The 12,041-nt window shown below is 43.8% G+C and overlaps 1 protein-coding gene across 5 annotated transcripts in view; it reads right to left on the bottom strand.

The window, feature by feature from the left end:
• The window catches only part of col11a1a (collagen, type XI, alpha 1a), a 124,794-nt gene extending 114,469 nt beyond the window's left edge, over positions 1 to 10,325 (bottom strand). For all 5 annotated transcript variants that reach the window (XM_080417212.1, XM_080417211.1, XM_080417214.1 and 2 more), the window contains exons 1-2: positions 9,918 to 10,325; positions 1,925 to 2,089 (exon numbers count right to left, since the gene is read on the bottom strand). In XM_080417212.1, coding sequence (XP_080273338.1) covers positions 1,925 to 2,089; positions 9,918 to 10,041 — 289 coding nt within the window. In that variant the 5' untranslated portion in view covers positions 10,042 to 10,325. The remainder of the gene's footprint in view (positions 1 to 1,924; positions 2,090 to 9,917) is intronic.
• Between the last annotated feature and the right edge of the window lie 1,716 nt (positions 10,326 to 12,041).

Genomic DNA, 12,041 nt, shown 5'->3' with positions numbered 1-12,041 from the left:
CAGGTTAGGTTCACGAGGGTGAATGAACTTTGTGTTTCGGTAAAAAAAAATAGGCATATTTGGTTTGAGGTTGCTCGAGTTGTGAATGGACGCCACCGTCGTACGGTTTGCAACTGTGTTGCATGGCAAAAATAGAGCATCTACAGGCTCATGCAGTGTTCTTTTTTTCCAGCGATTAGTCAGTCACCCAGTGGAGACTTGAATTCATGGATATTCTTCAGTTTTTGGCGCATTCCTAAGCCAATAATTTGATGACCAGCGGACCGGTAGGCAGCGGTTCCGGTAGGAGACACAAAGGAGCCTCTTTGTGTCTCCTACCGGAACCGCCGCCGGTCATCAAATTGTTGGCTTAGGAATGCGACAAAAACTAAAACATATCTACGAATTCAAGTCTCCACTGGGTGACTAATCGATAGAAAATAAGTCATTTTGGGGGTGAACTATCCCTTTAACTGAGAGGAAGCAAGCACTTATAAGTAGTATCCAGATGTATTGGTAGGCAGAGATCTCTGATTGTCTGGCAACGCAATTACTACCATACGATATGTAAATAGGATTTATTTTGTTACTCCCTGGACTCTCGTCATTGAGTATCGTTCCCAAACGAGGAGACAAACTTATGAATGTTTTTGATCCAGTATGTGTTTTATGTCTTCTCTGACTATTTTAAGTTTCTTCCTGGAGGCTGAAACCTTGAGGGTCAAACGTGCCAATAGAAAAACAGCCCTTTAGTGACATAGTAAAAACATACCCTCCCCCTCATTATCATAACACAACAGGTGTGGGCATGAGGAGGAGGAGGGACTAGGACAGGTGGGTAGTGCTAAGGCGGTGGAGGAGGTGCTAAGGTGAGAACCAGGTATACTTAAAGAACTGGAAGGGTGTCCACATAAAAACATAATTTTAACACTTTCTGTACACTTTTTTGAAAAAAATCTTCCTCCTAGTATAACCATAATACCTGATGATTATGTTTTAGGGGGGGGGGGGGAATCACTGAAAATCACGGCACCCCGTCTTTAACATTATAGTGTGAATACCATTCGAAACCTGACAAATGCATAAATGTTTATCTTCGATAGCGCGTTGTGGCTTAACTTTGTTCATACAAAACAAATGAGCAGAGTGGTAATGAGAGAGAAAAAACTTCTCTGTGTTCAAAACAATACATCTTAATGTGTCTGTGTGTGAGTCACACCTATAAAGGGTTGTAAAAAGAAAACATCCTACACGCTCTCATTAGCCAGTAAACACAGTCCTGCTGCTTACTTATGCGTTGTGTTGTGTGGAAGTCAATTCTATGCAGAAATGCAACACGGTTTAGGGTTTTGTGCACATGCTGTGTGCTGTTTGCTGTGGATAAATCAATGCAGGGCCGTAACTGTGGCCTAATCTCTGATGCTGTGCTCATGCCACAGGCAGTGAAACAGCCGTCAAAAGCTAAGAGACTTTAATCCATTGAGACCGGGAAAGCATATGTCATTTTAGTTGACTTTAACCATTATTTTATACTTTGGCTATTCAAAAATAGCAGATCTTCAAGCTCATAGCGCGGCACCGACTGCCGCGCTATGAGCTTGTAGGTCTGCTATTTTTGGAAAAATCATGAACATTTGTGCAAGGAGGCAGGAGAGCTGAACCAGACAATGAGAGAGTAGGCTAAACAAGCTCTAGCATCAGATTCCGTCGGTGGCATCCAGCGTCCCACACTCTCTCCTAGCCAAGCCCTTTCTCCAAGGGAGACAATCAAAACACTCAGTGGCGGTGCAGTGCCGAGACATGATCAGGGGGAGAATCTTGCTGTCAGGGGACTTGGCAGGCAGAATAATAGGCGCATTTAAAAGCCGGTTCAGCCCCAAGGAGGGGGGGAGAAGGGAGATAGCCTGAGAACAAGGGTTAGAAAAAGCTGAGAAGTTTATCTTACCTGGGAATAATTGATTGGTGGGGGCACTGATCTGGGCCTGCTTGCCGACTCTGTAGGCGGTGTCCGGCTTGGACGATCTCCGGTTTGTGCAAAATCCTGATGTCGTCCTCACTCCTTCGGGGGAATTGTGAAATTCTAATACTTTTAGTACATCCACTGGTTCTGCTGTTGGGAGGGGGGGAGGAGAGAAAACAGTGGTTAGGTCATGAAACGTTTTATTTTTAGGTCATAAAACGTAACCACGTTAACCCATGGTGTCCCTATTTTGGGAATGTCATTTCCCAAACATTTGTCCAAAATGTTCAAAATGTAAACACATAGCCGTTAAGCTCACAATGTGTTGCGATGCGACAGTTGTGAGCTTGTAGATCGGCTATTTTCTCTACAATTAAGTAAAAAATGTTATCACTTTGGACCTTTACGGGTCAATTCTTACTAAATTGACGACTATAGAAATAGGGTCAAGTTCATTTAAAACTCAGGATACAAGTCCATTTACAGTATTTTGCTGTGTGTGGAATTGATCGTCCTATCTAGTATCAAGGAAACTGTGCTGTCGTCACAGACATTCAGACAAACTGACCAGCTACAGTGCTGAATGCAGAGCCATTCCAAAATATCTATGGTGAAAATACTCTTCTTCCTGCTCCATTTGCATCAGCAAACTGAGATCATACCACACCAAACAAATAGCTAATAACATCAAAGATACAAACATGACAAACATGTCTTGCCTTCTCATTCCAACGCCACGGCCCATTTATTAGACGCTTATGCTGTGTTATAGTGATTCACATTATAAACCTACGGCTCAAACATCAAACAGCATCAAACATACAGGTATTACAAACCGTTCTCCTCAACTAACGCCCAATAACCATCAATTGAGAGCTCTTTACAGCTGAACCAGGAACACGCTGCCCGCTCTACAGCCCTGCCACGCCACGTGACAGGAAACAGCTCAATCAAAGCCACACACAGCCAACTGGTCTTATAACAGTCGGATATGTTTACCTCGATAAAGGGTCACCAGAGCCTTAGCTGGAGGCTCCCGTTCTCTCCAACCAGATACACTTCACATAAAGGGCCCTGTTTGGCCCCTGCACTGTCTCATGGGAAAGCATTATAATCATATACTTTAATCAAAACACCTTCTCAGTAAAACATTACCTAGCTGCAGTGGTGTAAAGTAACTAAGTACATTTACTCAAGTACTGTACTTTAGTACACTTTTGAGGATTTTTTACTTTACTGGAGTATTTCCCATTTTCAGTACTTTTACTTCTACTCCAGTACATCTAAGAGGCAAATATTGTACTTTTACTCCACTACAATTATTTGAAAACTTTAGTTACTAGTTACTTTTCAGATATAAATTATGATATTATGAAACATACATTAACCACTTTAGCCCTATTTACCTGGGCTATTTGAAAATAGCCGATCTACAAGCTCACAACGCGTCGCATCGCGACGCGTTGTGAGCTTGTAGATCTGCTATTTTCAAACACTTTAGTACTTTTACTTTTGGTACTTTAAGTACATTTTGATACTAATACTTTCGTACTTTTACTCAAGTACATTTTGAATTCCTGACTCTTACTTGTAACGGAGTACCTCTACATTGCAGTATTGATACTTTTACTTAAGTAAAACATTTGAGTACTTTTCCCACCACTGTATGGGGGGGAGACGGGGGAACAAAGGTGCTATATTGAGAGTTCAAACTCACATAATGGCGCACTATGAGGAGACCTGTGCATGAGGTCTCCGTATACAGGGGCTCATTTCACCCGGCAAAGTACAGCAATACCTTGGTAAAACAAGCAACACAACGGCAGATTGTTAAGGCCAATAACTCTAATCTGTTTTTGTAGCGCGAAGAAGCTAAGTCGGGCTGTCCGAAGGCATCGAGCCTGGCCTTTTCTGACAGCTTCTGAAGGTGCTGTTTTGGTTGGAGCGAGTGGGTCAAATCATTCCAAACGTTTCTTTAGAGATACTTTATACAGGGGGGATCTTATAAAAGAAAAAAAGTAAGAAAAAAAAAGAAAAGCCCCGACTTCCCTCTCAACACACTTTGGCCGACATTCCAGCTGTGGCAAGGATCAGCAAACTCTAACAGGCGTTTCATTCTGTTCAACGGAGCATGTGTGGGGGGGGTGAGGCGGGAGGGGACCAGTCCGTGTTTCAACATGAACCTATTTCTTATTCCACAAAAAGGATGCCTTAAGCGCTGTGCAGAGACAGAGCATGCCCCGCACAAGACCACTAGAGCAACTCAATTCAGACTGCACCCTTCAAAGATCTATCTGTCATGTGTTATACCGTCATCAAACTCAACGAGAATCAAGCAAAGGGAGAAAATACAGAATATCTGTAATCAGTGGTCAAGGACCTTCCAAAATCGGGGGGCCGGCAGTGGACCCAGAAATTTGGCATCGGTCGGGGGTTCTAGATGAGTGAAATCCCACCAGTGTGCTTCGTTTCACGGCCATGATGAAGGCATTATAAAGTAAAAAGCAGAGTCAAACATCTGGCCCCTCTCATCTTCCACACTGTACAACCGCCTGCGATGGACCAGATGTGCACCGCGATGAGAGCTGGTCCTCTTTAGCTTACATCACTGCCCAAACACTCCTCACAGTGTCCCCCAGAGGCCTTCACAGAATCATAGTGTTGTTTCCTTAAACACCTAAACGCTGCTGGGTGATAAAAACAAAGGGAATACACAGAGAGCACTGACTGGCATGCAGCAGCCTAATTCCCAAGGCTCAAAACAAAGGCGTGACCCCTTGAAATCCTTCAAAAGCAAAGGTCTGATGGCCAGTCTGAGATAGTGTGTGTGCGCCAAAGGAAATGTCTTTGTGTCAAGCGATCCGGCTGGGGTCATTGAATGAGCCTTTCTCATATCGTTTGGCCTCATCAGCCATTTAGGGGCAGCTGTAGCTGAGTTTATGGAGAGAGAGAGAGGCGGTCTGGGGAATCGGAAAGGTCACTTGTTTGACCCTCTGGCCGCCCACTGTATGTGCAGAAGTGTCCCTGTCACTTAACTCCTAATCTCTCCATCAGAGCCATCTAAGCAGCCATCATCTGGGTGAAGCTATAAAAGCAATTTCCCCTCTCGCAGGGACCAGAAATGACTCCCGTTCCCTTTACCAGCCTAGCATTGGTTGACTCACTCTCTTTAACCACTTCCATCCTGTACTTTGCCCCCTCTTTTTTTCCCTCTACGCCAAATCTCTTAAAATAACCGATCTACAACCTCACATCATAAGGTTGCGACGCGGCGTGACTGTGAGCTTGTAGATCGGCCATTTTCACAGAACATTCGCCTATTACGACGTGCCCAGAATAGGGACGTTAGGGTTCATGTGGTTAAAAGACAGGAAATGAAGGCAGCTAAACTGAATAAAAGTTGAAACGTTCAAACGGAGTTGGAAGTTGAAACAATGTTGTGTCATTCAGACCATGTGGCTTTTTTTTTTGGGGTGCTTTGGGAAAGAGAAACTATACTGTAGCTACTTGCTTTGGAGGCTGAACTGAGGACCTCGTTGAGAAGCTCCTGCAGAGCAGCACTCAGAGCAAACCCCGCCGGAACCTCATCTGTTCCAGATGTTGGGCGATCTGGCCGGGCTACGACCCTCGCGCTGAGGTGCCGAGAAAAAACGTCAATACTGGCCAATCCATTAAAGTGGCCAAATGAGTGTGTGCAGTGTTTCGAATTGTGCATCTGATGAGTGGGTGTGAGTTTGCCCTCTCTGTGTTGCGCAAACAGGCCCTGCATATCTCTCCTCAGACCTGAGGTGGCATGGGTGAACCCCCCCCCCCCCCTCAGTCAATAGCTTAGAATAGTACAACAATATAATAACCCTACAATCACTAGAGACTTTGTCTGTTGCTAATTTGCTGTCAAATGATCCATTATGTACAGTAAAGTGAGACTTAGATGGTGGTACATTAGCACAGTGGTTCTCAAACTATTTCATGTCAAGGACCCCCAAATTGACACATATTAGCCCGCGGACACCCATTTGAAAGATATGCCAAGGACCCCCATAAGAGAAGATTTTTTTACGGCTCTAGCAGTGATTCTCAACCATTTGAATTACAAGGACCCCCAGTTTGACATGCATTAGGCTACGGACCCCCATTTAAAGGCATTTCTATCTCTGGAACCCCAATTTATATTGTAAAAACAATGTTAATTTAACTCTGAGAGTCAACAGGTCCATTTGGTTCCATTTGTACATTCTCAGAGTTACAGACCCATAAGGGTCCATATGGTTCCTAACTATCCACCATTTAGCTGGGGACCCCCTGGAACTCCCTCAAGGACCCCGGGGGGTCCCCGGACCCCACTTTGAGAACCAATGCATTAGCATGATACAACACAGATTGCGTGATTGTGATGCGATCCCAGTCATGTTCACAGATGTACACTAATGCCTACCATTACACTAACATGTTCAAAGAGATAACACACACGCGCACGCACACACACACACCTGAACATATGATCCTAAGACAGAGGAGAACTCATCAACAGAACACAATTAGAACTGAGCAATACGTCCATCATTAACCCCTCTCCTGCCGCGTGTGTCATCTTAGGCCCCTAAATCTTCACATAAAGGTGAAATTGTCCGGTAAACGGAGGAGGACCTTTTCACCTGCAGCTCCCTGAGACTCTAATAATATCTTCAGACAGAATGTCTCTCTGCCCCCCCTCTCTTTCTCCCACTCTACCACTACTCTCTCTCTCTCTCGCTCTCTTGCTTGCTCGCTCTGTCTCCATCCCTCACTCTCTCTCTCTCTCTCTCTCTCCTGTGACGTCCACTACACTCCCAGGTCCAACAAGCCTGCTTTATGTTGGTGTCACAGTGAGGAAACTTCACTGAGAGCAACCCACCCGCCCCCCCTTCCTCATGCACTTCTGCCCTCCTTCTCTCTTATATAAACTCATTCTGGACAGAGAATTCTTCATAGGGCTTCATCTTTAGATCATTCCTTATATTGCGTTGTATTATTATTATATTTTTTTTTTCTCAATTTCAGTACTATTGCTGTTGTTTTGCTGTTAGCACAGTCCTGCGGACTAGCATTTCACTGCTTGTACCTGTACTGTATATGAGTAGTGACAAATAAACCCTCTTGATTCTTGACTATCCCTGCATAAGAATACTAAAGCGTGTTTTCATGACCGACCCCTCCTTTTAAACGCACGATCTTGAAATGTGTAAGAGAGAGAGAACGTAATTACAAGAGGCAGCTGTTGTAAGCCGATACTGTAATCAAAGATAAAGCACGGAGGTATCTTTCAAGTAGAGAAGCCCCATAGTTCAAAAAGCCTATCGCTGCAGTGACTACCCCCGCGATAGTGAATATATGACAGCGTGGACGTGATAGGAGCGTCCAGCGATGGGGCTGATCGGCCCCCCTGTGCTCCCACTCGAGCAGGTTTTAGGGGGGAAAGGCCCTCAAAAATGCTAGCTTTGTCTGCTGGAATGCACATCTGAGCCTGTGCCCCAGGGGCTGAGGGAACATGTCTGTACAGTCACTGCTGGAGAGGGCATCCTGCAAGAAATGGCTTCCAATAAAACACCAGTGGAGAAGAAACTGACACAAAAGAAAGAGAAACAATACACGCTGAGCCCATATATATAGGAAGCTATTCGTTAAAGAGGACATGGCTTGGACTGGAGTGGTTGAATTTGGACAGCTGATGATCCGCCAGGACATCTCCAGGTTGATAGACCATTAATGCATGAAGGCAACAAATGACTGCAAAGGAAGAAATATGTAAGTCTGTAAAAAAGTGATATCACTCTGAATAGTGCAGTTATTTCTCTAAAAATAGAAATGCGCAGCCTACCCATGTACATATATTTTTTTTAAAAGTGTAATGCATGCCAAACCACCTAGGCCTAGGCCTACTGAGGAAGGGTCTAAAGCAGGGCAAAATGTGAGACCTGTGTGCTCCTGAACCCTGTGACTCACGTATACAGTAGCCATTATGGGAGTAGGCTATACGCTATAGGGCCCCCGTACGCAAGGCCTGCTCTTTGAAGGGTCTAAAATAATAGGGAAGTGCAAAGGAGGGACCATCATCAAATAACTGCACAGTACTTACAGGGGGGAAACATTTCCCACCACAGGGCTGGCTGGCCCGCTCAGACAACGCGGCCTTGTCCCATGTATAGCCCTACCAAACAAACATGTGAGTGCAAAAACTCGAGGGGAAGAGTTGGGCACGGGCGGTGGGGTTGCACAAGCACAACTTTTTGGGCTTCGGTGTGGACTAGGGCAGTGTGGAGAAAGGGTGCTGCTCCTGTTTGGCAAGCGACCTGCTTGACCGCTTGCATTCATATCAGCACTCACTGTAGCCTTTGGACAGCGAAGGAGCCGCACGCTCTGGGAGCGCGCTGTGTGTCAATGGGCCCTATGATGATTAAGTTAGACATACAGGCCTGTGTGAATCTTCTCAATTATCCTATAGGCTATATCAACACTGACACTATACATCTAAGCCTGGGAATAGATGACTGACCCCACTGTCAATTGGCTAACCTCACATTTCGATGGAAAATGGAAACAAGCCATAGTGCTTTCTTGGGTTTAATCCTTTTAGCATTCTTTTGTATAGAACTGTACTTTCTGTGCTTTTTTTGAAAATCTGTTAATAAAGTATTCAATCAATCAATCAATCAATCAATCAATCAATCAATCAATCAATCAATCAAAACATAGGCCTGCAATCCAGTAACATTTCTCATCTTCGAAAACCAGGGTAATACACAATGTACACATTTGCAGTTATAGTTGGTTGCATGAAAACACGCAGTATTCCTTTATAAAACTACAATACTTGCATAATAACGTGTAAGTGCACTGCACAGACTACTGTCATTTCATGTAAAATAATGTCATTTGAACAGCAAATCCACCCATTCAGCGGTGCGCTCTAACACACTCTATCCAACAGAGGCTGGGCTGTGCTCAGAGATGTACCAGTAACACTAGAATGTTCTCTTCTTGCCCCTGAGGCATGAATACAAGTTGACAGACAGTCTATCCTCTGGCTGTAGAATTCTTTAGCAAAGTGTGAGGCTGCGGGGTCTTAAACCGTGCAGATGTATCGCCCGGGATTCGAACCCGGGTCTCCCGTGTGAAAAGCCAACATCTTAACCGTTAGACTAAAACTTATGGTGTTTTCAATGAGGAGGCTAATAGATATTTATCTCATCAGACTGATGCTGTGAGTGGGCCACTCTGCTACATAGAAATCCCACCCTGCTAACCGTGTCCATATACACACCTAGCGGACCATATAGTTCAAACAAAAAAAGGTTTCTTTTTTTTCTTCTCTCAGCGCATGTGAATCTTAGAACCCAAGGGACTCGCTGCTTCACACAGACACCATCAAACTTGCGATTGATGAAATTACGCACTAAAGCGTTTCGACTCCATTCGTGCGTAAAGGTGCTTTGGTGAAACCAAAAACTTGAAATTGACTTATTCCCCCTTTAACATTTTTATGAATACAGTTTGCGGTCCTGGACTCGTTTTTTTTTTGGTGTTGCTTTAATCATATACGTGGTTTCACTTCACTTTATATTGGGCACTTGGGTATACAGTGGCTTTTTAACTTGGTGGTTTCCACAAACCGCATAATAATAGGGGCGATCTCAGCCCTGGCGCAACTAATTAAGTTTAGTTGAGAGCTGCGAGATCGCTGATAAAACAGTTGATCACTGATAAAACAGTTGATCACTGATAGATCAGTTGGCATCAACTCTGTGTCTCCAGATAAACCTGCATCAATCTCAATATCTCCATCAGATCACTGATAAAACAGTTGATCACTGATAAAACAGTTGGCATCGACCCCTGTGTCTCCAGGTAAACCTGCATCAATCTCAATATCTCCATCAGCATCATCCATCATCGGTTCCTTTACAGTCCACAGTACTTCGGACCCTTATAACATCCTTACCTGCTGTGACATGGGTGGCCTGTAGAACCAGGGTTAACGCGACGATCAATGCGGTTACAGTGGGATCCGTAAGCCACCGTTTCGTTTTCCACCTTGTGGACCACCGTTGCATCTCCATGACCATGATCGGGCGCCCACAAAAATGTGAACAAAACTTTAGGGCGACTTCAAGTGATTTATAATGACGATCCCTTACTCCCTTCCACAATCCCAAATGTGATGGAAACGGTACTAAAAAGCCATAAGTGAGGATAGTTTTTGCCCTTCTTCTTCTACTCAGCCACTCCAGGCCCCCCGATGTTCCAATCCAGTGCCCAGCCTTCGGAGTGAAGGTAACTCGGGCTTTAATCAAAACGCACTTGAAGTGTGCAGTCGGTTGCCTTCATCGACAGGAGGGCCGGGCAAGCTCCACAGACCAGACCCCACGGCATACACGAAAATGACAGGGGAACGAGTTCCCCCCGATTAGCAAATCACGGGGCTGGAAATTCTCCTTAGGGTCCACCCACACCCATCAGCCTGGGCAAAGCTCCCCCCGAGTCTTCCCTTCTTCCACTCAGAGGAGGGGGGGGGGGGGGGGGGGTAGAGAAAAAGGAAACAGGCCTGGCCCTGGGAACAGTGGTGGAAATTAAGTACTCTAATTTGTTTTACTTGAGTAAAAGTATCAATACTGCAATGTAGAAATACCCCTGCTACAAGTAAGAGTAGCAGTGTTCAAAATGTTGTTGAGTAAAGGTACAAAAGTACTGGTATATCGTACTTAAAGTACCAAAAGTGGAAAGCATTATGCAGAATCTCCCATTTCACAGGTTTTCAAATGTATAAAATGTATAAAAATCCTTTGAACATAGCAGATCTACAAGCTCACAATCCGTTGCATCGCGACGCATTGTGGTAGATATACTGGTAGATCTGCTATTTTTAAATGTCCGAAATATACATAATGGGGCTGAAGTGGAATATTTGACTCTGAGATGTATTGGAGTAGAAGTAAAAGTACTGACAATTGGAAATACTCAAGTAAAGTACAATACCTCAAAATTGTACTTAAGTATAGTACTTGAGTAAATGTACTTAGTTACTTTACACCACTGCCTGGAAATGAACAAATTATGATATAAACCTTAACGTTCATTGTTCACAGCGTCCTTTGTCTTCTTCCCACCTACTGTATAATGTGGAGATGACTGCTGGCAGAATGACAATGTAATGTAGTAAAAAAAAAAAGGAACTGTTTGTGCAGTTGATTCCAAAATGTTTCCTTGACTCTGGCAGTTTTAGTTATACAATACTACATGTGTTTCATTTAGCCATTTGGAATCAATACAGTTTACATCTGATTTGGATTTAACCCATGAGGAAAGGGTCATTACATCATAGTATGGTTTTTATACCATGATTACTTTCAGTATTTGTAAACAATTTATAATCTGCAAGGGCCTGTGTAAAACAACACCATTCTCTGATAGATTCAGCTTAATCCTTACATTATGTGTGGTTGGCCATGTCCATTTTATGTTCTTCTGAGTGCTTGTGCATTGAGTGGAGAACTCATCAGTGCAATTTTTCACATATACAGTAAAATCCATAGTGTTAATTTAACTCTGACCAGTGGTCGACAAAGTACTCGAGTCAAAGTACGATACTCCTGGTCAAATATTACTTAACTACAGTGTGAATATTGCTCAGTAAATGTTTTTCTTGAGTTAAAGTACATGTTTCTAAAGATACATAAGCATTTAAATGTATATACATTTTTTTTAAAGCGACTTAAAGTATTGTTTTCACAGTGCACTTACAGAACCCTGTAACTCTCTGACACCAGCCAGAGAAAGCAATGGTTTGCTTAGAACCACTATGCTATATTCAATAGAAACACCTGTGACTTCAGCATAGAAATGCAACTGAATCAACAAAAAGGACAGCCATTGTCTTTTTAATTTATATCCACCCCACACACGTGTGTGTGTGTGTGTGTGTGTGTGTGTGTGTGTGTGTGTGTGTGTGTGTGTGTGTGTGTGTGTGTGTGTGTGTGTGTGTGTGTGTGTGTGTGTGGACATTAGTACTCGGCAAGGAGATGGTGTAGAGGGGGGAAAAAAGAGCGTACCAAGTACAGTGCAACTC

This window comes from Gymnoscopelus braueri, assembly GCF_963280865.1.
Source record: "Gymnoscopelus braueri genome assembly, chromosome: 21".
Classification (NCBI taxonomy): Eukaryota; Metazoa; Chordata; class Actinopteri; order Myctophiformes; family Myctophidae; genus Gymnoscopelus; species Gymnoscopelus braueri.
The sequence above is the reverse complement of the archived record's forward strand: the minus strand, read 5'-3'. Positions and strand labels throughout refer to the sequence as shown.